Source organism: Centropristis striata, chromosome 2, assembly GCF_030273125.1.
Source record: "Centropristis striata isolate RG_2023a ecotype Rhode Island chromosome 2, C.striata_1.0, whole genome shotgun sequence".
Classification (NCBI taxonomy): Eukaryota; Metazoa; Chordata; class Actinopteri; order Perciformes; family Serranidae; genus Centropristis; species Centropristis striata.
Window position 1 is genome coordinate 25,369,126 of NC_081518.1, and position 26,382 is coordinate 25,395,507.

Consider the following 26,382-nt stretch of genomic DNA (forward strand, 5'->3'; position numbering starts at 1 on the left):
AGAAAATACATTTAACAGATTAGTTGAACCTCATTGATACTTACAGTGCATTTTGATGAAAAACACTGACTGTAAAACTCCACAGGGTACCTCTTAATTAAGGTAATTTTAAGCGATAGGAATAGCATTCATATGGATTCAAGATTCATTCTTCACTACTTAAGACTGTACTGTTCTTAGGGCATCACTGTGGTAAAAATCGGTAATAATTAACAGCAACTTTTTCAACATGAAGTGTCTTTTTAGTCGGCTCATCACCATTGCAGAATTTTTTGCATAATACATTCAAGCCACTGAGTTGCTCCTATTGCTTCTAGAGTTCATGGTGCCTTTTACTCACGTTCCTACCTAATGTGACCTCAAAAGATATTTCAAGAGTAGACATAAATCCAAAACCATGGGTCAATGTCTTTAAACCAATATGCTGCCTGTTAAGCCTTTACATAATGTTATTAATATATTGTATTTGTTTGTCTGTTTTATGTCTTCTCTGTAACATTGTGTAGTTGTGATGCCATTCAAAGTAATTTGATTGTGTAATAAATGAGTACTATAAATGTTAATTATTTAAAATACTTTTTTAAAATGAATTTCTGCATATGATACAATACTGATGAAAATAGCCCTAATTTAAAGCTAAGCTTACTTAAAGTTACAGCCATTGCAGCATTGAACATCTAAATTCTGTATATTGTTTTTATTTAAAAAACCAAGGAACCAAAATTGTGTACTGTTTGCATCACTAAAAGAAATAAAATATTTTCAATAAGATAACGAAAGAAAAGAAAAGCTAACAGAGTAGTCTTGTCCTATCCTGAAATTAATAAAATTAATCTTAATTTGAAAAAATTAATAGAAAGGAGTGAATATGTGTTTTAAGCTTTAGAACAAATTTCCCTGCAAACATACCCAGAAAAGCAGAAAAACATATTTCAATAACTTCAATTTATTAATTCAAGTTTAACCAAATAAGTTTTCCCTTTACCTGAATTACACTGTTAACATACCTCAAAATATTCTAAAAATCTGACATATGTTATCATAAATAGCTGTCTGTGTGAGTCCAGTTATCATTATCAGTTTTCTTCATCAATGTAAGGGAATTTTTTGTTAGCTCCATATCCTGAGGGACCTGGTCTGGCTTCAGCCCCTTCTGGTTTCACTTCTTTCTCTGGTTGACCTTGAGGTGCATCCGTGCAGCTCTCCTTGTCGCCTGTCAGAGACACTGAAATTTCATGTCATAACGATATTAAATCAGATCTAAATACATGCAGTATTGCAAGAGTACAATCACTTGTTCCTGTTTCTGATTTTTGACTCACTTGGAGCTTTTGGAGCTTCTTTCCCGCACTTCAGTGTGCTTTGAGCAAAACACTCTGCCATCCAGGACAACACCTCTCCACAATACCTGACCTAGAAAAAGCCAGAACAGCCTTTCAGATACCTCACAGCCGAGTGTTACACGAACAAGGAAAATGCAACTTGATTATTGGTCATACGGTGCTGTTGAGGTTGGGGTTTTTTTTTGATTTACCTGAGACTCCATGGATGCCAGTCGTTTCTCTTGGTCCTTGAACCCACCAACAATCCTCAGCAAGCTCTGAACCCTTGTTCACAAGCAAGAAACAGTTAGAATCATATTTAATGTTGCAATCATCCATTTTTACCACTAGGGGGCAGAAGAGCTTTAAAAGACCTACAGGCTTGTAGTGTGCAGTTATAAAAGCTCATTTGCTCAAAAGAAAAATATCTATTGCTCCTGCTCCTACTGTATTACGGTTTGCAGATTTTTTACAGAATTGCAAAATGATTACTTTGAGGAGGTGCTCTTGAGTCTCTCCTCACTGCTCTCCCAATGCTGGCGCTCCAGTTTGGCCAGATAGTTCTCTTTCTGCACCGACTCCCATGTTATGAGCCTCTGGTCTAGCCCCACCGGCAGCTCCCTCTCTGGTAACAAACACACACACACACACACACACACACACACACACACACACAAGGAGGCAGTCAGATAACCAATTAAGCAACAGGCAATTTCCATGGTTAGAACAGGTGAAGGGCAGAGATAAGCCCAGTTTGTTTTCAGTGTTTTATTTAGTTTTAATTTGGCCAGATAAGCCACCATGAACTGTTCCAGTATCTATTTAAAATAAATATTCCCCAAAGGGAATATGATCTAATATATATGTACATACAGAAATAACCTTCATACCGAGATGCTCCTGCTTGGATGCAGGCTGTTTCACCAGGCTGAGGAGGAGCTGAGAGAGGTGGCTGATGATGATAAATGGCGGGGCCAGTGCTGGACGGCTGTGGTATTCCACAATCAGGTTGTATCTCTGGAATTTCCAGAAGATGTCTGTGTTGCCCTGCACGACCTGGAATGTGTAGCTGCAAATGTTTTTTTTAAAAAAGCAAATAAAATCAGCATGTGTTCTTTGATTTTATCATGTAGAAAGAAGCCACTGGCGTCTGCCAACTCATGTCATCAGACAGACAAACATAAGGAGGGTTTTCTGGATTCCAAGCCTCTGACCTGAACATGGCAATGAGCAGATTTAGCAGCAGGACATTGGTGACAAGAAGGAAGATAACCAGCAACAGGATGACCAGCCAGTTGGCATAGATGTTGGGACATGGCGGCCGTAGGCCCATAATAATCTCCTCTGAGTCATTGGTGCAGTTGATTTCAGGCATGCGAGCAGCTGTGCGCCGTTTAATGAAAGAACAAGAAAATTAGATTAAAAAAACACAGAATTCAGGCCAACAAAAAGTATCACTAATATCATTCAGGCAACAGTCCCACTGCATGTTTTTTTTATGAATAAACACACATTTCAAAGTTGTAACCTTCCTAAACTGACTAAATCCAGAAATGAGCATGTAGTGTCATTTACCATCTATTTCCTCTAAAGGAATCTGGCCAAAAATGTGCAGGTAGGGGCGGTACAAGGCTCTACGAAACACCCAGTCAATCCTGGGGTCATTGGGGTGGAGAAGAGCCTGGGTGGCAACACCGTACGCAATCATCCACACACTCAGGAAGAAAAGGAAGAAGAACACGTCCTTCATCTGTAAAGGAGAAACATCTTTTTTTATTAGTTTTAGGAGAAACATCTATGACGATTAAAGTTTGAATGATCAGTCTATTTATAAAGCCATGTTTTATTTTGGTCACCATTCTTTCTACAATGATGATCTTGGGGCCGAGCTGCTTATGAATGGCGAAGATGTGGATCAAACGTAGAGTGAACACCATGAAGTCTATTGCCAGAACTGTCCGTCCTGCCTCATACGTGTTATCCGCCATCCTGCAAAATCAAAAGAAAAAAGTGTTTGTTTTTTTAGTCCTACCCCTTTCTTCACATTCAGTTATTAATTATCTCCCTGCTTTATTCCAGCTCTAGCCTAGACAATCATTAAATGAAATCTAGAGTGCTCTGTTATATTTCTTCAGTGTCATTTAATATCAATTACCTGCATGAAACCCCAACGACAAAGAGGGATATGGCAACCATGTCGCACTTGTTCCAGTTGTCCTCTACATAGAGCTTGAACTTCTTTAAGATGTTCATCTCTTCATCCGTGAAGAAGCTCTGTGTCACAAAAGAAGACGTAATTATTTGTAATCTTAAAATGGGAGTTAATGAAAAAATCATAGCCATTTTCCAGCAACATTATCTTTGATATGTGATGGGGCATTTATTTTGGTTGCAAGACGGACTTTTCTAATTCAAACATTATGTTTTTAAATGATATGTTTGATGAAAATACTGGGATAAATTACATAAATTAAATAATTATAATAATAAATACAAATAATTACAAATACTAATTATTTATTATTGATTTATTTTATTTTATCATTTATTATTATTGATTTACGTTATGTATTTATTGTTATTATTTATGTATTAATATTACAAATTACAACTATTATGTATGTATTATTTATTTTTATTTTTATGTTGATTATTAATTATTATTATTTATTTACTTATGTTTTTATTTATTAAATAAATTACATTTAGTTAAAAAATCAGTTTTTTAAATTTCGGTTCTAACTGTTTATAGGAAATGGGGCTTTAATAAAAAATGGCAATCTTTTTAAGCCACAAATATTTTCCTCATTTTCCTCAAGGGACAGTTCATCCCAGGATTTGTAGTGCTGTTCATCAATCTAGATTATTTTGGTGTGGGTTGTGAGTGTTTGTCGAGATGTCTGCCTTCTCTCAAAAACAATATGAACTATATGGCACCATCTGGTACCAAAACAATGTAGAATGATAAATTGCAGTCAGTAAGAGAAAGAATATGTAATTTGGGGTGAACTGTCCCTTTAACATGCCCTATGCCGGGTCAAATACTGGAATCTTATTCAGAAACACCTGCAGGGCTGAAAGGGAGCCCGCAGGTACACAGCCCTGCTGCTTGAGAAGCACCTGCAGTGTCCCAAATTCTCAATCCTGTAAAATGTCTCTTGCACTTAAGAGCGTACATTTGAGGTGTCTCATGTGGTTCAAACAGAGCACCTGTAAATGCATCAAGAAGCAGCACTTGGTCCCTGGATGGCACAGTTGGTTTGAGAACAAGCTCAGGGAAGTATGCTGTTTTCATAAAGTGATAGACTGCTGTGTAAGCCCTGACTGTCCTACCACAGGGCCAAACATGACGACCAAGTGTCCTTGTATTAAAGCACATTATATGCTTTTGTGTATTTTTTTCAGCAGTGGGGGTAAAGGGTTATTTGTCCCCTGGATGGTGTGTGCACGTAAATATCAACTTAGAAAGCATTAAAAAAATGACACTCGACTGCAAAACAAGCTTTAGAACCAGAGATTTCCACAGGATTTTATGAGACTATGGGATTCCCTATACTAACTAGGGAGGTCTGCGGGCATACTCCTCTGGAGAAATTTTTCACCCTAAAAGCCTAAATTAGGTGTCATCTCGTACATTCTAACCCCACTATTCCATCTTAATCATTGCATATTTTTTATGAAATATTGTAAAGGAGAATACAGGTTCTTCTATGTTTTATTTAAGACATCATATTTTGACAGTCTTCTTGGAAATTCTGAGATGGACTCTGTTAACACATCCATGTGCTCTTATTTTGAAAGCTACATGTGTTTGCTTTTATTTTGAAGGTGGGTCTAATACGTTCTTACCCTAACACTTAGTAAATACATGCACCGTGAAAACAAGTGGAGGCTGACTAGCAGGCCGCAGCTACTAAATGAATATAGCTGTGTACAATATTGCCGTTTCGGTTCAATGTAATTTTTGTGTCTTTTATAGCTTTCATTGCAACTTCCTAGGGACTACAGTTGAAAATTGGCCAAGATAGCTAAACTGGCACATTTACAGAAATGCCTATTGATGCCCACTGTCCCAGTAACTTTAAACTGTATCAATAAATAAATACCCAAAGCTAAATGCAAGACATAGCTATCTTAACCAGCTCTAAATCTACTTCTAGTAGATATTTTTAGTTCAGACCTTGTTAGTGTGTTTCCAATTCCCCAGCAAAATGTTATACTAAAGAGGGGAGTCAGGGAGTCTGGTCTTCCTTGGCAATTTATCTGCAGCACTGCTGATGGTGTCTGACCTTTTCAGGGCATAAGTGATTTGCAAATAGAGCGGGAAGTTTCTGTAAACTAGACATAAGGAGTAGAGGTAGAGACTCAGGGTAAACTAATTAAATGCCATATCAGATGTACTGGTGTTGCAGTTGCAGTGAAACATTTTGTATGACTAGCGATAAAACAGCTCTGGTCATCTAAAATGTCTCCTAGACTGACATTATACAAATTGTTTGGAATAATGCACTGCTAGCAACGAAAGAAAATCCTCCCCTGGCATGTGAACACCAATGAGGTCTGTTGATGTAATGAGACACTTTATATTGCTACCACAAACAACATATTGGCTTTCACAACTTTGTGAGAGTAAGCAGCCTCACATCAGCACATCTATCACATTTAAAAACCCCGTAAACCTACAGTCTTTGACCTTGTTCTATGACAAGTATTGTGAGAAAAGAGGCCCCCGTGGCATTGCCTTCCTTCAGGGAGAGGCGTGCACCCATGGACTTGGTAGCATGCCAGGGTCGCCTGTAGCAGTGTGGTTCTTTATTTGGAAATCTGTGCCTTAGTTCTGTTCAGCTCAGGGACTTTCTGAGATGCATGTTGAAAAAGCGAGCAGAGGGAACACGGTGAAGGCCTGTCTCATCTGGGGCTTTTGTGCCCAAGGGAGGCCGGCTCAGCGGGATCAGTGCAATAAGGGATCATGCTTGTCTGACCTGGCTCACCGTAGGAGGGAGTCATGCAGAAAGGTGAAAGGCTCATGAATCCTTAAGACCCCAGAGACACTGAAATTATTGTAGCGATTCACATCACCTCCTACTCAGATACGGCTGACTTTTCAGTCCTAAATGCTCTCATGCAAACACATCTAATAACAGCGTAAAATGGGTGTCACACTGCGTAGACAGATGTAGATCCCTACCAAAAAAATACAAAAAAGCAATCTGAGAAATTAAAATGTGCTTGAAAATGCGAAATAGGATTATAAAAAGCACCAATGAGATGGATGAGTTGACAAGTCACCTGTCGGATTTCCTCCAGCACCAAGGTGAAGACCCAGAAGTAGAGCATTATCTCTGGGGGTCCGGGGCCTAGGGGGGGCGGCGGGCGGAAGTCGAGCAGGAGCACGTAGGTGAAGAGGAAGAGGAAGGCGAAGTACATGATGACATTACCGAGAAACACGGTGACGGGAGCGCTCCAGAAGCGACGCCAGCGACGGAGCAGGTAACGCCACCAGACAGAGGCACAGCTCTGAGCAGCTGGATCTCCTCCAGGTGAAGAGTCCCTGGAAAACAAGGAGTGGGGAAGACACTCAGGTGGAAGTTTTACACACAGAACAAAACTAAAAAATAACAAAATATATACATCAGAACATGGAAATGTTTTTGATGTTTTAATTGATGCTTGATTACTAGTTGTTGCAGGATGTGACGCCATCACTAGGCGTGTTTCCATTAGGTACTTTTCCCAGTGAGCTGCTATGGGTGTGGCTAGCAAGGTTATTATAGTTAACGAAAACTAACGAAATAACAAAAACTAGAATTGAAAAAACATTTTTGTTAACTGAAATAAAAATAAAAACAAGAGTTTTTAAAAAACGATAACTAACTGAAGCTGTAATGTGAGGTTACAAAACTAACTAAAACTAACTAATATTATAGTGAAAATGGCCTTCGTTTTCGTCTTTGTCAACTTTTTTCATACATAATCCTGTGTTTCTATTAGAAAGAGGATTCTGTTAGTGAAATTGCAGGAACACATGGTAAATATGTTTATTGAGACTGGAATGTCTACACTTGAACCAAAATTCAAAACACCTGAAACTGTAAAAGTTAACAACCTCATTGGGGCTAAGATGCATAAGCCAAAGGAAATAAAGGCAAAATTTATTATGACCTCTGAATCTCACACCAAACACATAGCCCATTACAAAAGAACTAAAACTAATAAAAACTAAACTAAAACTAAGCATTTTCAAAAAATAAAAACTAAACTAAAACTAGCAAACTCACTCTAAAAACGAACTAAAACTGAATTTGAAAACAAAAATTCACAACGAAATTAAAACTAAAACTAATAAAAAATCCAAAACTATTCTAACCTTGGTGGCTAGGGAGAGAGGATCCGCCCAACTTCACTGGTTAGCGGCTCAGGTAGCTGCTCAGAAAGTACCTGCCTCGGGTAGGTACTCTCTGAGCTGATTGGATACTGTTGAGGCGGGATATGACTAGGCCTGTTACGATAACAAATTTTTTAGGACGATATATTTTCCCAGAAACTATCACGATAAACAAAAGTATCTTTGTATTGATGTTGTTTTACTTTTATAACAAAATTAGAGCATAATAAATACATCCTTTTCTACAACAATTAATTTTTAAATCTTGAGAATATTAAACATTGGAATTGAAATGTGGAAAATAAATATTAAAATATCCTACAAAAAAATATCCTAAACATAAATAAATAAACTACAACCAAAACAAATAAAATAGACTTTCAGGCTCTGTTAACAAATCATTGCAATGAGATAATCATTAAGTATCTATTTAATTATTAAAATAACATATAAACAGCTGGACTGGCTGCTTGAGAAATTTTTTTCCGGCAATTCGTACTGCCTGTCAAACATTTGCAGCATTACTGTAAACACAACACAAAAAGCACAAAAAGTCACGCATGTAAACGACAACATATTGAGTCCAGAAAACAACTATCGTGTCCATTTTTATGTATCGAACGATAAGTGGATATAGTAATTATCTTGACAGGCCTAGGTATGACGAGAGTAGAACTCGACACAACCACAACATAAAAGCGGCATATTAAAAAGAATTAAGCAGAGCAGACTGAGACGAGTATCGCAAACAAGAAACCATCTCCTCTCCTTTCATGTTGATGTCTCGACTGTTTGGACTTGCCGCGTCGGTCTGTTGTTAGCATTGTGTCACTGACGTCACGGTCAAAATTGTTGCTGAATAATCACAAAAGAGCCGTAGAACTATTTACGTCACATTGGAAGTCTGTTGGTTCGCCGCTACAAAAGTACCTGTATGGGAACAGAGGCCGAGGGGAACTAACTGGGTGTAGCCAAAACACTCAATGGCTTTCCAAAAAGTACTCAGTGGAAACACGGCTACTGTTAACATCATCTAATGCAAACATGTCTGGTGGGTTCTAGCAAGTGTTTTACTCATATTTATTATATATTCCAAGTAGAAATGAAGATTTGAATAAGTGAGGTGCATCTCTGACTTTTATACTTTAGTTGAATTCAAGCTGAGGTCAAGTGCAGCTCTATTGTCAGTCTACTAATGCAGAAAGAAATTATGAGAATAAGAATGAGAATAAGCAGACAAACCTCTACATTTTCATAATATTTATCAGCAATCTGAGTATTATTTTCTTGCAAACTCACAAGGGGTCATCGTCGTCAGTTAGCAGTAAAGCCTTTTCTGTATCCAGACTGTCCAGCTCCACAAACTGCTCACGGTTGTTGCGATTATCGAGTTCCTCGTCACTGAAAAACACATTTGAGTGTCAGTAAACACAACAAAAATGTTGGACATGGATAAGCATAAGATTGATCACCTGAACTTGATGAGGTTGGTCCAGATAAGTGGTGGACAGAAGAAAGACACCACAAGTTTGGAGATGGCTGTGTCTGTGGTCATCGCCCCCCACCAAATCTTGGTGAGCAGAGCCTACAGGACATTTTTCATCATTTAGGTTTTAATCAGACAGGGTTACACAGGGACAAACTTAAAATTCATACAAAGTTCACCACCAGAGGGCCTCATAGGCTGTTGAATATTTCTGCCTTGCAGTCTTGTGACAGAACCCATGGAATAATCATACAGGGAGTAATGCCAGCTGGTTAAAGGAAGAAAATGCTAATGTTCCCTTCTTATCAAACCATGATGTGTGAAACGTTTTCTCTCAACAGCGATGACTCACTTACATGAAAGGACAGCTGATGCTTAATCACGGGTTTGCCCAGCTTTTGTATGAAACCAGTAAAGCCCACATTCTCTTGAAACATTACGCAGCTTCCCATTTCAGAAGGATATATTTTTTTTCTAACTGTGTGCCTTAAATAAAATATGACTTTGCAGACTGGAGTTTTCTGCGTACTTACTTTCCCTGCTGACATTGAACACCAATTAACTCTCAATGATGACTTTGTACTGGCAAGGATGTCTTTTAAGGTCATACAGTATATTGAATGAAGTCCATTGACCAGGAAAATGATATGAAATAAGAATCTAATGGCAGGCAATGACCTGGAAAGTTTTTTTTAATAATAACTACAGGGCAACATTATGTTTCAGTAGAGAAGGCAGCAAAATGAACTCCATAACTCTCTTAATCAAATGCACAATACTTGGAAACTGCTGGGTGAAAGTAAAATGTTTCACAATAGCTGGAGGAATCAGTTACATTGCAGCCAAATGAGCATATGGATGTGTCTCCTTGTTACCTGAACTCCATCGTGGGCAAAGAAGGATTTGGCATCTGCCTCAGTGGCCAAGTTAAGGACTGTAGATTTGCTCCAGCAGTGTGTTCTTCTCACTAACAAAGCATAAGCCCTGTCTTCACTGTTGGAGTAACACTCTCCAAAGACATCTGCCACAAGAACAACAGTGGGTACAGTGTCAGCCATTCGGCTATATTTGAAGAATTTGCACATTCAGATTCAGATTTATTTTCCTTCCAGTAGGATGTGTTTTTGTTGTCTGGGGTCAGCGAGTGTACCTCTCGCCATGCTTTGACCTTCACTTTTTCTGATTACGCTGTCAGCTGTTGTCATCAAACTCTTTATGTACTCACCAAGGGCAAACTGCTCATACTTCGCCTCCTTCATACTACGTGCAGACTCAGCCTCAGATTCCAGTCGTGCCATCTCTTTCAGAATCTTACAACCCGCCAGCGCTGCCGCAACTGCCTCAGGGCCCTGAAGGATTAGAGAGAAAGCTGGATCCAAGAAATGGGTCTGAGCGAGGGATCTGAAAAATCTAGTTTAAAATTTTAAAAAGCTGCATGTACTGTGTGTGTGCATCAGGGTGCAAAATATATATTTCTACCTGCAAGTCCACCTACTGTTTCTAAAGGTTTCTGTCGCTTTAACACTAACAATCACATATGATGCTTAATTGAAGACTTAAATAAAATGTAAGCACTCCTGTGTTGCTCAACTGATTGCATTTTATGTTATAGAGCTCTTGCACCTGCATTTATCTGACGTGAACAAACCTTTAACGGCATCAGAAAACATTAAAATCTTAGGTATAGTTATCGATTCAGTCTGTCTGCACCTATGAACTGGTTTGGGTATGAAAGCAGCGTCTAACCCAATGTTTTAAATTGTGGTTATAGACTCGCCTCACCTTGGACATCACTAAAGTGGTGTTTTCATAGAACTGAGATGGAGAAAAACTAACCTCTTGCAATAACCATACTGGTGTATTTAGCCATTTACAATACGCCACACATATTTACTCACTATTTTTCAAAGCACAACATTGGTTTTCAAGATTTTTGAGGTGCTGGTAAACCGATTTTATCAGGTCCAGCTTCATGTTAAATGACCTGATATGTAATCATTTAAAGTAGTATCTACTGTCTCTCATTTGAGACAGCAAATAAACATATTTCCTGAAAACAATGAACTATCTAGAAAATGTGTTTGTTTGTTTTTTTTCAAAGAAAATCTTCTGAGATTGGATTGTCTATTGTGGTATTACAGTAGATTATGTTGATTGTATTATATTGTCGTTTTCCATGATCAACAGTAGAGGTGGGGGTAAATAAAATTGATACATCATAGTATCGCAATATTTTCCGTGGTAATATTATATCGATTCATGGCTGAAAAGCATCGATATTTAGCGTTACGATGGCCAGCGGCCCTTTTTTTTCGGAGGCCGTAGCTGGCTCACTTTTAGGAATATACTGGAGATACTGGTATTATATGGAACTAGAAGATCTATGTGCGTCAGGATATTGTGCCGGGAAGTTGTCCAAATAACACATAGTTAGGCTTTTTTATGTTTCTTTCAAAAAACTTCAGAGCAGTGAAGCTTAAAGTCGAGGAAAGTTTGATAAAATGCTGCAGTTGTTGTCGTCCATAAATGTTTGATTTCAGTTCAGTTCAGTTTGACTGAATACTATGTTGGTCAGTCTGTAAGTATGTCTCATTGTGAAGAAATAAAAAGACTGAAGTGAGATGAATAGACTGAGAATTATCTCTTATTTGACAAAACAATTCTTGATTGAACAGTTAAACAGTTAAATCGCAATATATTGTATCACCATATCGCAAAATGCTTAAGATCACGATAATATCGTACCATGACTCAAGTATCGGGATAAAATCGTACCGTGGGGCCTTTGGGGATTCACACCTCTAATCAACAGGTAATAGCAACATTTTTTGTAGCAGAATTCTTCATAGAACTAACGTGCAGATGAAGAGCAACATAATAAAAAAAACAGAGGGCCCCCCATTTGTAGCTACATTCAGTGGTGTGGACTGTAACCCTCTTTATTCAAATGATCAATATTTTTATACATCACGCTGTATAATGTTGCTCTTGGGTTCATTTATATGTACATATTAAATATGATATATTTTGCAGGCATAAGCTAGCCTGCAAGGATAATTGTGATGAGGCCTTCAACACGAGAGATACTTCAAACAATCAAATTATGAATGCAGATATCCCAGGCAGAGTGTGAGTGGTGGAAAGACTTGCAGTGGGGGTTGTACACACACTGAATGCAATTACCATAATTTCAGATAATGTTTGAAATAAGACGCAGGAAAAGGAGCACATGAGGGTGACCGCTTGTGAGATTACAATAATTGGTTCCCTTAGTTCGGGAAGGGCAATAAAGAAATGAAAGGTGCATTGAAAAGATGTTGAAAACAAAGAGCAATTATCATTGATTGGTGTCTTTTAAACTATTCATAAAGCATCAATCCCATGTGGGGATATATTTCTCATTAACTTCATCAGGACTTCAGAAACGCTGCACTAACTCACAGCTCGTTGAATGTACTGCCCCATGAAGCAGCATGACCTTCATTTGAATAATGTTCTTGCAGATAAGATAGCTTTTTAGTTCACCTGAGTTCATGATAAATATGCCGTTTGCTGGGCTCTTTTATCTGGAATGACATTTTCATATGGCAGGACTGACCTGCACCTGTGCTTTGCTGGCCCACATCACTCTTTTTCACTCTGAATCCAGAATACAAACTAGCAAAGTATAATTCAACTCACCTCAGTTTGGTTTGAATAGCTTTTGCCAATGCCAGGCACATTTAGACTTTTATTGATTGAGCCACACAGAGCTCAGACAGTACGAGCCGGAGCTGAGCTGACCAAAGAAGCTGACAAGACTGACCATAGCCCAGAAGTAGTTAGCCATCTGCTGTCGGTTCTGAAGGACAGCCCAGAGAAAGAGATCCCTCCAAGGATGTTCGCAGCGCTCCTCTAACTCGGCCAGATTCTTCTGGCTGTGGAACAATCGACCCTTCGCAGGCCTCTCCTGGAATACACACACAGAATTAATATGTATAGTAAACAGAGTAGCTTAACACAGTTTATAGAGACATGCAATTACTACATGAGTCATGCAATCTAATGCATAGTCTGTGGTTATTATTGCAAAATTAATTACTTCCTCTTCAAAGATTTTATTTGCTCTCTGGTTGCTTTGTCAACAACATACAGGTGTATCTCAATAAATCAGAATATCATGGAAAAGACCATTTCCAGTAGTTCAAGTCAAATAACCCCAACCAAGTACTGAGTCATATAGATGAAAATACTTTTCAGGGGCCAACATTTGCATATTAAACATACTATTTAAATTTGGTCTTTTGTAATATAAATTTTTTTTGAGACATTGAATTTTAGGTCTTCATTAAATGTAAGCCATAATCATAATAATAAAATATTTCATTCTGTGTCTAATGGATCTATATTATGTGTTATTTTCACTTTTCGAATTAAATTACTGACAAAAATAAACTTTTCTATGATATTCTGATTCATTGAGATGCACCTGTATTATAGGTAATATAGGTATTTCATTGTACAAACAGACAGACCTTCAGCAAAGACACAATTACATGTTGATCATGATCTGAGCTATAATTTTTTTCCGTATAGCATGATACAAACACCACGCATTCCACAACATCGAGATTGGTAAATCTCGGGTGTAACAGGACAATTGGTGTGCAATGATCCACATTTTCCTTTTGTAATTGTGGTGAAATTGAGGGCCACTGACCCAGGGGTCCCAAATGGGGGTCAGGGTATTTCCAGTGAGTCACAAGAAAAAATGGAGGGGTCGCATGTTGACTAACAGGATAGGGAGCAGGAAAACTATATAGCTCTGCCACATAAATCATTTTCAATTTTCCCTGGGGGTGGCCGAAAAATTGCAAAAGCCTAACTGTTTGGACATTAGGTTTTTCTCCTACTAGTGTAGAGGAGATTCACAGTTTTCAGAGGAACCTACCTTTATAGTTTGCTTGCTGTTTTCTAAGAGGTCAGTTTATCATTAAGTCTATACTGCCCTACAAAGCTTAACTGCAGTAACTACTCAAGGGGTAAAACTGAGAAAAACTGCTTTAAAGTTTTCTAACTGGCCAGCCAAATGGGTTATAGGTAGGTAAGTGATATGACACGTATTTCTACATGTTATGATGATGTAATTTTTATGCTAAAAAAAATGACGATTTATATGACCATTAACCCCAAAAATGTAGTTACTGCACTCTAGTTTTGCATTACTATTACAACCTTTTACAGCAATGCAAAACCAGAGTGCAGTTACTACAATGTTGTTGTCGTCTTTCAGCTTTTATATTTTGTTTTCAGTTAATAAGCATTTCCAAATTGATTTTGTGATAAGTGTATTTAAAAGTGTTTAACAACTCTATTCAAAGAGTTGTGTATTTTAGACTTAATGTAATAAAGTAATGTTTTATTTTAGTCTTAATATAATTTTATCTCCTTTTTTACTTGATCACCATCTAGATAATAATTTCCCTATCAAATAAACTTATGATTTCTAATATTCTTGTCTTCACTATTCAACACAGTGAAGAAATACAAGGCCACACTGCTTTTTTTTTTGTTTAAATTCGTATAATTATCCAAAGCAGACCGTGGTAAGTGCAATTACTGCGGACTGCTTTGGTTTTAAGTTGGATTTTTCATTATTTCTCTGAAAAAAGCAAAATTGAAATCTGAATTGAAAATTTAAAACTTTGTGACAAGATAAAACAGACAGCAAGGAGTTCACTTTTAGTTATAACTCAATTTTGACCAAAAATGTAGCTACTGCAGTTAGGCTTTGAAGGGCAGTATTGTCTATGTCATCGCATTTTTCAGATGTTTACCAGTATCAAATGAAACTACCTGAGAGAGTAAGAAGGGAAAACCACTTTCCACTCACAACTCATAGACAAATGCAAACTGTGACAAGGGGGCACAAATAGACATTGCTTCATTTCAAGGTGTCACAAGTCTAAAAAAGATGAGAACCACTGCAAGAAGCAATACAAGATGAAAGCTAATGCATCAACTGAAAGGATTTCTTTTTCATCGCAGTATATGTGATTTACTGGAACGTTGGAGACAGTATATCACTCACTGTGGGGATCTTTTGGTAAAAGCCTTTGCAGGAGTCATGGAGAAAGTCTTTAAGCACTTTGGCAACCTCGTAGAGCGTGAAGCGTGGTTTCCGCTCCCCTTGCTCAGGCGGATGGTGCCCAGGTGGACCAGGAGTCCTGGCTGCTCCAAGCAGAACCTGCTTCTCCTCGTACTTCTTGAGGAGCAGGTTGTGAAAGAGGCTCTTCTCTGACACGGACCAGTAAAGCTCCTGGAGACGACCGTAGGTGAGGAACTCGCCCAGGTTCACGCCAATGTCCACAAAGAGGCGCACAAAGTCAGGTTTGTCATTGATGAGTGCATCCATCATCACCTCTTCAAGATCGCATGCCTGTGAAGATCATGTGTCTTGGTTACAGTGACTCATACAGCAGCTGTTCTTCCTGTGAAAGGTTTTTGTCAGGTTCTTTTTTCCTTCACTTTAATTGAACCTGGCTTGCCACTCACTTTTGTGTGCAATCATTAGTCACTAGGTCCCTTTCATATTGAATGAATACAAATACTCATGAAAAAATATTTTAGCTGCTTGGTTCAAAGGATAGAAACTTGTCAGTTGGTTGATGAGTAATCTCTATTTAACAGATATCTGCATATAGATGGAGGATGTTGTGTCCTTTTTTTTTTTTACATTTGTGGTCCGATTGTCGAGTAGTTTTGACCAATCACATTTGAGCTGGTTTTGGTTGAATGCAGATGAATTGTGAACTGTTAATATGGAGAGCAAAAGAAACACTGATGATGATTTTGGTTTTTATCATCTTTTCTTTTTTTTTCACTGATATTGTAATATAATTTTTACCGATAATATAATACCTTATTACATTATTGGGAATTTATTACATTCTCAGGAAGTTGTTTTGTTGGTTTGTGGTTGTTTTCAAGAGGTAGTGATTTGTTGGAAATCTGTGAAGAGGTATGTTTAGGGAAGAGTTACCTATCCAGTGCTGCTCAGAAGCTTATCTGAGCTGGAATTCAATCAGTCAGGATATTTTATTACATAATAAGTGAAGTTATTACATTATTGTGTTTTATTACATTTTCGATCGAGTTAAGTACAAATTTGATTCAATTTTCAGGCGTTATTACATTATCACCTACAAGAAATATTGATGATTTTGGTCACAAGAAAACATAAAAAAACAATGACCAATGGAACAGGATGTTTAGGCCTGAAAACCCGTATCTATTATGTGGATATCTGCTAGCTGCACAGAAACCCCAGAAATATGGACGGCTGTTCCCAGAAGCTAAATCATCATCGGACTGATAGTGGATTAGGGTTACGAGATTTTTTGGTTGTTTGATTGCTTGATCTGTACAGTTATTTGAAGACAAATACATGCATTTGGCTCAGACTTAAATATCTCATAAACCTTTGCCAGCTCTTTACAGACATTTACTGTCCCCAGAGGATGAATCCTACAAACACTGATGATCTCCTGATTGTTCCTCTAGCGCCACCATCAGATTAACATAGTGGTTTTCAGTAGAGGTGGGGGAAAAAATCAATACAGCATAGTATTGCGGTATTTTGCATGGCAATACTATATTGATTCATGGCCGCGAAGTATCAATATTAAGTGTTCCGACAGCCCGCTGTTTATGCCGTTCCGAAGGCCGTAGCGGGCTAACTTTTGGGAATAAATGGAAATACTGGTATCACATGAAACTAGAAGATCTAAGGAATCTCTATGCACCATGTCAGGATATCGTGTCATGAAGTTGTCGAAATAACGCTGCAAAGTTAAGCTATTTTTTGATGTTTCATGGTGATTTTCAAAGCGCTCATGTGACCTCTGATGTCATGCTATCTCAATGACAATAGGCTCTCTGGGTTCCCTCTTTACAAGTTTCCTCTTTATATACATGGCTGCCTCCTAATTCAGAACTGTGAATTTTCTCTTATTTGACAAAACAATTCTCAATTAAATTGAAATTTGTGGACACAAAATGCAGTTAAACAGTTAAATTGCAAGATATTATATTGCAATACTCACCATATCGCAAAATGCTTAAATCGCAATATTGTGACACAAGTGTCGGGATAAAATCGTATTGTGGGGTGATTCCCACCTCTAGTTTTCAGTAAAATGTCCTATAGCTATTGCATGGATTTGTGTTATTTAGCAAATTAGTGGGCTAATACAATAAACTAATTCATTTTTATTGCGAGCATATTAGCATACTGTTAGCATTAGCTTACAGCACCACCGTGCCAAAGAAATAGCGTCACAGAACCACTGGTGGTAGACTCTTGTTTTCTTTTCATTTTTAAACTATGCTAAGTGTATTTGACTTATATTAATTTGACTTGACTGCTGATTGAACTGTAATGTTTTAACCACACTGAATTGAGACAAGTCTTATTACCTGAGTCTGACAAACCTCTTTTGAAAATTTCTATTGATCTCACCTTCCACTCCACATCTCCATTGAAGATGTCACTCTTGGCAATGTCCACCCTGTTCCAGGCCACAGCCAGCTTCAGTTCATCCAGGAAGTCTTGAGCTTGCTGACTTTGGCTCTTACAGGCTGATATACACACACACACGCACGCGCGCACACACACACACAAACACACACAAACACACACAAACACACACACACACACACACACACACACACACACAACTTACAAGATGTCAACAGGTTCACAACCTAAGTGCTTTAAGTGTCAAGAAATGTCTCTCTATGCAACTGTCATGTCACAAAACATGTCCAGTAATTGTACAGCCAGGAAAATTGCAAGTTTCTTGACAGCCTTTTTATCAGAAGATATTTTACCTTTGACCAGAGCTTTGAGAATGACGGTATCCAACTCAGAGCTCTCCTGTTCAGGGTCATGAACAGTGAGAAGATGTCCATGATCAAGTATCTTCTGAATCTGATTGGAAGATCGACAGTCAGTTATCAATAACACCTCATTTGAGTGAAGCAATGCACATTTTTTTCAACTGCTAATGCATTGTTTTCTAAAATAACAACCCTTTCACTGAGTATGTCAGCTTGAAAAAAAAGCACCATTAATATGTTTCCCTCCTCCTTCACATCCTTAATTAGGTCATCACGTACAAATTTTGACGGTATGGATGAAAATCCCACATTAGCTTTCCTCACAATCTTCCCCAGTGTGCCCCATTTTTCTGGCAACGTTTAAGTCTTGTGATGTGCATATCCGTGTATGTGCCTGCCTTCATGCTGTGCACATCGCTCTCACCAGCTTGACCCAGTTACTGATGTCTGTGCTGTGGTGGGCATTTGGAAAGGTGTCCAGCAGCAGCTCATGAACACTGTCCATATCCCAGCAGCCCCTATTCATCAGCGTGACGAGGATGTCAGCCACGCCTCCTGAGCCTGCCAGGATCAGCCATGGTGTCGAATTGCCAATGCCTTTGTACATCCTCTGCAGACAGGGACACAGTGTTCTGACTTGCAGGCAAACTCACAAACATCCTCGTTTTCACTCTATAACTCAGCAACTAAACATAAACAAAGAATTATATCGATCTGTGTTAGCTGTATTCCGTAATCTCGGTTGTGGCTCTATTTATGCAAATGCGGTGCCTTCCACAGGCTTTCTGGCCAAAGAGATTAGTTTTTGTGAAAACAGAAAGAATTTGTTTTGTCAGTCTGGCTTTGGCCCACGACTTCAAGAGGTGGCATAACCAAAATTTGATTTGGAGCCTAATTCTCAAGCCTAAGCTACTGTTCAAAGTCAAGTTGTGCACATTTGTATCTAGCTCTCAAAAGGGCTCTTTGTGGTCACGTCCCTGAAGTTCTCGAGTAACTAACACAGCATATTGAAATGAAACTTACCTTAAGGATCCTGGGCTCCCCATGGACCAAGAGACTGAGAACAGGGATCTCAAAACTGCCTGCGCCTGCAAGAACCAAAATGTGAATTTTTTTTATATTTTACGCATCTCAGAGTGTCTTAAATCTTTACCACTCTCATATCGTGACACACTGTTGTATGTGTGCATAAGCTTCTGTTATCAACTGCAAAACAAGTGATGTCTGACCAAAGAATATAGATATAAACACATTCTTTTTGTCTATTTTTCTAATTTAATTTATATATGCAATATTCTTTGAGCAATGCTCCATATCCAACTGCTGACTCTGTCTACATTATATATAATGTTCCTATTTTTTTATTTGTTTTGTTTGTTATTGTTAATACTTTTTTAAAATTTCTACTTGTTTTATTGTAAATTGTTAATACTTTATTATATGTTTTACTTCTTTTTGCTTGTTAATACCTCTCTTATATCTCTAGTTTATACTGCTGTTTTCTATTTATTGTTGTTTTGCTATCCACTTTGCTGCTGTAACTCTTGAAATTTTCCCGTTGTGGGACTAATAAAGGAAATCTTATACTTAATCTTATTCTTATGAGTTGTGAGAAGTTAAACCAGCAGAGATGTTCCCATTTTTAACAGTTTGGAGGCCTCAGGGGGGGAAAAAATCCATAGTTCACCAATTAAAAAAAATATGTAGAGAAAAGTTAAAAATAAATATAAATTGCATCCTTTAGCACCTCTCCTTATTTTCTGATAATTATTTCACATCTCATTATAACTCAGATGTTTCTCCCTAAATTGGGAACCAATATATTAATTGGTCCATACTATGAGCCAGGGATTTCCCAGAAAAAAATAAAAACATTATACAAAGTGACACAACAGGGGCAATAAGTAATAACTGTAACACAAGTTTTTGACCAATGCTGAAGTAATCATTTTGAAAATGGGTTCCTGTTTTGTTTGCATGTGATATACATTCCTGATTCCTTTCAGGCTACTCCTCTGATGCACAAAGAAACATAGCAGTGCCCCTGCAAAGGCGGATAAGGCTCCAAGCAAGCACATATGGCACCATTTATATGAAATGTATAATTTATATTATTAAAAATGGCTCGACAAATGTTTTATGAGAAGGGAAATGCACTAAACAAATCTTAATACCTCAATACACACAATTCATTTTGGTGAGTGTAAACACAACTTCTGTTTGTTTGTAGGAAAACTTCACAGATTGCCTTTGATTACACAGAAATCCTATAAAGTGGCAGCAGTTATCTAGCTCATTTATGGCTTCAAAGAAAAGCCCCTAATACTGGTGAGTCTGCAGTTTGTACTTAAATATTATATATACATATACTTCCCTTCGGCAGTACTCAAAAAAACAGAATATCAGTCGGAGATGTGCTGCCAAACACAGCTCTGAGCAGATGTATACAAACTTCACTACAGCACTTGTTTAATTTTGAGGCATATGATTGTACAGCAAGCCATATGAAGAGGTCATAAAATATGAAGCAGGGCTTTCTTTTAAGCTATCAATATATGAAGCAGCCACCTGTCCTACTAACATCCCGACGGTGAAATGATGCTTAATGCATTTATAATTTAACGCCATGAAAGGGACCATTTGTTGGAATGAGCACTCCTGCTTTTAACTATTTAAGTGCATTTTACTGTTTAAATTTTTTTATTTATATAAGTAAATGCAGGACTTTAAAATTAAATTAAGTCATTTCACATTATGGTATTGTTATTGCTGCTTAAGTAAAGGATTCCCATGCCATTTCTGGTTGCAAGCCGTGACCTAAAGGGCTTTACCTCCATAACCAGTGCGCTGAAGAGAGATGTGCTTGAGCAGCTTCACCCTCATTTCACTGGTGGCTCCTGGTCTGTTGGGATCCTCCTCCACCAGCACAAAGTGGGAGTGCTGGCTGTCCAGGGAATACACAGACCCGTGAGGCATGTCCTGTGGCTTGTATACTATCGGCTCATCCACCTTGAGAACATGAATAAAGGTATCCAGAAAGACAGAGAGCAGCATGGTGTGAAAGGTGTAAATATTTGCTCAGATGTTGCTCCTGTTTTTATTAGCTCTATATTGTCTGTGTATGAGCAGAAACCTTGGCATAGCGGCTGGCGAGGAGTGCCTCTCGGTTGTGGATCATGTTCCAGGGTGCGATGCCAATGGCCACTACACGAACTTTAGAGGAGGTGCTGGCCAACGAATGATCCCTCACCGCCTGGCCCAAGTGCTTGGTGATGCCAAAGCGAAGGCCATTAGTCAAAATCCATGCCCCTAGAGAACAGAGAAGCAGTCACATCTGTGTGTGTATGTGGAATAGAGAGTATTTTGTGCATTTGGTAGCAGGAAGTAGGGAAAATAAAAGCCTGTCTGTACTTTGTGAATACATCAATCCAATAAGTTGTGTCCTGGATTCCATATAAACAGCTGGCCTATAAATTATGCTAATTATGCCATTGCCTTATACAGTTAAAAAGCAATCTGTTAGTCCTCCTTTTAAGCATTAAAGGTCATGAAAATATTTTACTCATGTGATTAAAAAAGAAATTAAAAAAAAGACACAGTTTAATAAATATTCACACATCTACATAAAAGAGTTTTTTAGTGATGTGTTAATAGTAATTCTGCTACCAGCCAATAGAGGGCAACAAATAACCTATTCTCTGTCATTGGTTGTTGATTTCAAAAAGCCAGGGCCAGTGTTAGCCCCTTGATTATAACCTGTACTCTGTGCAGCCTTCACAAGTCCTTTTCTCAGAGTGTCCCTGAGCCAGGGCTTCATCTGAGCCACCTCATCTCCTCCCACCAGTGCCACCACCAGGTGTGGAGGAGCAAGGCCCCACTCCTCTGTCAGCATCTGGTAAATCTGCACTGGGTCTGTGTTGCTGGGCACCCTCACAAACTGTATATAAAGAGACAAGTTGATGCATCATAATTCTGCTTCAAAGATTTATTCTGCAAGCTCTCCCTGTGCTGTTACATAACTTTCAGTATTTGTTGTGTTATTTGGTTTCACCTTTCCTCTTGTCTTCGTAGGGCCAACAAAGTCAATGTCGCCCACTCTTCCGGCTGCCCAGTGACTCTTCTCCTTCTTCAGTCTTCCGGCGAGGCCTCTGGCTACATTCTCCAGAGTCTCATCCACTGTCGAGCAGCAGGAACAGCCCAGCAAGACACTGAGAGAAACACACATTAAATGTTATGTGTACTGTAATATACAGTCTCTTCTTCCAACACACAGCAGCAAAATCATTGCTGCTGTGGCAACATCTTTGATCTACTGCTCACCTGGAACATCCCTCTCACTATGTTCCTCATAAACATGCACCAAGACTGTTCCCACCTTCCTGCTCTCCCACAGTGAAGCAAGCATTTAAATAAGCCTGTGGGATTCCTGGATATCTTTAAGATTCACCTCTTTTCACTACAGCTCCTTAGTCTTAAAAGGTATAATCTCTCCTGAAACCATTAGCTCACTGCTTAATTTAACCAACTGCAATAAGTTGTAGTTTTGTCACACAGGAAAGTTATTGTGGTTTTTTTTTCGTTTGCTGTTTTGGGGTGTTATTTAGCAAGGGCTTTCAAAAGCAACTTGTCAGTGTTTGCAGAAGCCATGTGCTAAGGAAAAACCTATTAATGCCACCATGTTATCCTCTTCTGATCGTAATTCCTGAACAATAACGCATAGAATGATTGCATCAGCCACCCCCATTTCTATCTAAAATACTCTCTCTATATATATATAGAAATATATAATAATATATACAAATATAATCCAATTTCCATAACAGTTGGAAATTAATACATTTAAATGATGACAAAGACACTTTTTGATATGCTATATTTGATACATAATTGAACTTGAATTGAATAACTTGCTACTCAACACTATACTATAACCCTCACTTTCATCCTTGATTGAGTAAAGCCCTAATACACAGTTGCTCATGAAGTTGGAATAAAAATATTTTTATCTTTTTCCATGAAATGATTGTGACAATGTGATTTATTCTTGACAGATAAAGTGAATATCTTCTCAAAATTGTATTAATCAATCTCTTCCAAAGTAATTACTGGTTTATTTAAATAGGAATCAACAGAGGATTGTGTCTGAAAAGAAAATTATTCCAACTTAATGGGTAACTGTGTATTTTCAGACAAAGTCAAAGATTTCTACAATATCATTCTGCATATTATGTGAACTAGTGATGGCCAAATGAAGCTTCGTGAGCCATATCCTTAGCCTCTCTTTGTTCAACAAAAGGTTGGAAGCACACTAAATTGACAATCCTTGAGCCTTTTCTTTAAACCAAAAGTGCCATCGAGTGGGGTAAACAAATAAAACTAATGGTTCATGAAGCTTCATTTGGACATCACTACTGTTACTTCAGATCCAAATGCCTTTGCCTTATTGGCTGTATCCTGAGTGCTTTATGGTTTAGCTGCTTTGTCCATAATCTGCTGTATCCCAAATGCAGCACTTTTGCTTTTGCTCTTTAGTATTTCACAGAGAGCATTCAATTCTACAGCGAGGAAATGATGACCCGCTCTCATGAATAATTTAAATAGAAAACTATACATGGACTTAGTTAAGACTCCTTAGTCCAGTACTAATGTTTGCCTCCTGTAGCACCTCATCCATTTATGGCCTGCTAACCACAAGGCTGATCTGATTGCTTGCAAATTATCTGATAGTGATTTCTTTATTTTGAATACTGAACAGCGCTGTAATTTGTTTCAGATAAGAGCTTCTGCCAGTTGGCATGAATGCACTGTATACATCACTTTATGTGGAGGGAAAAGGCCTCTGTTGGTATTGTCTTCCACACACACACACACACACACCTATGCTCCTCTGACCACTCCAGTACATCCCCACATCGCAGACATCGTGTCTGTGGCTGCAGTGTCCCCTGTAAACAAATGAAAACACAGATATTATATCAATTTTCTTCTAAATCCATTATGACTCACTCGCCACTCCTTTCACAGACGGGAAGGCTCTTAGAAGTACTTGTGGTCAATGCAAAGTTGGCAGAATTTTCATCCTCGCCTCATATGCAAAGTGCTTCCTGCATGATGTCTGAACTAGAAATTCACAAAACACTGTCACTCAGGCACATGAATCCAAGAAAACTGGGCCACAATATTGTGGGCTTCCACCAGAATCTGAAAAACATAAAACCCCTCTGATATTATGTCAAATGACAATAATGTATTTAGGTTGTATTAAGCAGTCTGGAATGACATTATGACTCACTTTGTAAGTAGTTATTGTTTTACAATGAAAACAGCCACAGTCTGTTTATTTCTAAATTGTTATTTTCATAGATATAAATGACACTGAGTTCAGAAAGGAAACTCATTCATTATTGATAAGATTATCCGTTTGCCTGAGTAAACACAGACTTTTAACAGCCAGCCTTATATGCGTGGGCTGTTTGTGAAAGATGATTTGAACAAAAATGCAGCACAAGCACACATTTCTTTGACAAAAAGCAGTAGCCTCCATGGGTACCTCGAATTAAGGTAAGTGTCTTAATAGAATTGTGGTGCAATGGTTAACAAACAGACTGAGAAGCAATTTGCGTTTACCCATCTGTTTTAATGCAAGCAAGCACCTTGTTTTGGAGGCCTTTATTTGACTTCAGGTCTGTCTCTGGGAGGGAGAAGACTATTGGGTATGCAAACAGGATGATTTGCATGCAAAGGTACGGGCACAGACACCCTAACACACACACACACACACACACACACACACACACACACACACGCATGCACATTTCACATCTTGCTTGAAGTCTGGCATAATAAACATGCCTATTCTCCAGCAGCAGAGACGATGATCTAGGAAGACCTAATCTACATTTGTGCACATTAGCAGATGGCAAACACACAGCTATAGTATATATATATATATATATATATATATATATATATATATATATATATATATATATATATATATATAAACTGCAGACCCCAGCAATCTTCTTCAGACACATGAGGAATTCTCCTTTACATTTAACAGATGTATTCATGAGAAAAAAAAGCCACATACCGTTTTAAAATCAATATCTGTTTTTGAATCTCAACATTTTATGGCACTCAAAATTATTATCATGGGGGAAAAAATCAATCTTTTACTTTAGCACGAACCAAGAGAGGAAAGCTATTGCATATAAATAGTGTACTTTACGGTATAAGTATGCAGTTGGGTAACATAAGGATTTCTTGATTGAGTTAGGGGAGAAATGGATAAAATGTGTGTCGACATTTGTAATACTGAGATCAAACCTACAATTTGTACTTTGTATTCTAGTCAAACTCTTCAACTGTGTAATTACATCTTACAGTTATGGAATCATTTTAAAATGTTCCATTATACAACACATACATCTTGCATCGATTTTTCCATATTGCTTTATCACCCTTGACATACAATGTAGACATGACCCAAACATACTGTTTTATATGAAAACATTGGTCATCATGTTCGCTACATATTGTAATTTAAGAGAAATAATCTTTTCACTTGATCAAATATTGACTTACCTACAGTGTTAAATAGAAAGAAAACAGCAGCTCCAATGTAAATACTCACCAGAGGTGTTCCTTGTTTCTCCTGCATGGCTCAAATGATTGCACCTGCTCTCCTCCTGCTGCACCACACCTGTAAGGACTGAGGGCTTATCCTTTCAGGTGAGCTACCTCAGTCATCAGGAAGTGGTACAAAGGTGGGGCTCTCCCTCCGGCCTGTCCGACACACTGATGTGCACCATTGCTTTGCATGCTGGTTAACCAACTGAAAATTGCTCTCATCAGGACCACATGCTGTTGCTGCTGCTGCCTAATGAAAAGCTCTACACTCTAACACTTTACTTTAAAGTGGACAACTTTGTGTTAATTTCCTGCATAGTTTTGGCACGTTCACAGCTAAATAACTATACAAAGTTTTCTAAATAGCACAATTTAAACTCACATAAAAAAGTGTAATTCTTCCTATGAGATTTGAGCCTCACTCTGTCAATGTGACAGCTTTGCAATATTTAATATGAGCGCAATGGAGACAAATATGTAATATATATCAAAATAATTGTCAGAGAATTTCAGATTAGTATTGCACTCCATCATAATGTGTTGGTTTAAGTAGCACTGTGTAAGTGTTATGCTTGCAGTCTTTTCTAAGCCATCACAATAGTGCAGAAAATACATAGAGAAGCAGTAGCTTATCAGGGTTGTGGCTCATGTTGCAGAGCATGTAGTCACCACTATTT

At 38.1% G+C, this 26,382-nt stretch overlaps 1 protein-coding gene across 1 annotated transcript; it reads right to left on the reverse strand.

Moving 5' to 3' along the window:
* On the reverse strand, window positions 1-25,763 carry trpm5 (transient receptor potential cation channel, subfamily M, member 5). Its single transcript, XM_059348530.1, has 26 exons — window positions 25,710-25,763; window positions 23,951-24,018; window positions 22,125-22,281; window positions 21,830-22,010; window positions 21,207-21,382; window positions 20,905-21,082; window positions 19,097-19,161; window positions 18,498-18,683; window positions 18,065-18,164; window positions 17,694-17,812; window positions 15,264-15,611; window positions 12,999-13,142; window positions 10,419-10,542; window positions 10,069-10,214; window positions 9,180-9,292; window positions 9,007-9,108; window positions 6,612-6,873; window positions 3,478-3,596; window positions 3,179-3,311; window positions 2,898-3,072; window positions 2,537-2,705; window positions 2,213-2,391; window positions 1,815-1,947; window positions 1,535-1,607; window positions 1,323-1,413; window positions 1-1,225 (listed from the first exon to the last, which is right to left on the reverse strand). The coding sequence occupies exons 1-26, from the start codon at window positions 25,734-25,736 to the stop codon at window positions 1,077-1,079; spliced, it is 3,717 nt and encodes a 1,238-aa protein (XP_059204513.1). The 5' UTR covers window positions 25,737-25,763; the 3' UTR covers window positions 1-1,076.
* Between the last annotated feature and the right edge of the window lie 619 nt (window positions 25,764-26,382).

Excerpts from the sequence above, each read along its gene's own strand:
- trpm5 (XM_059348530.1), bottom strand. The coding sequence starts at position 25,736 with ATGCAGGAGAAACAAGGAACACCTCTG. Across the intron at positions 19,162-20,904 it reads TCAGCGCACTGGTTATGGAG|GCGCAGGCAGTTTTGAGATC; the intron begins GTAAAGCCCTTT and ends TGGTTCTTGCAG. Across the intron at positions 10,543-12,998 it reads CTAACTACTTCTGGGCTATG|GGCCCTGAGGCAGTTGCGGC; the intron begins GTCAGTCTTGTC and ends CTAATCCTTCAG.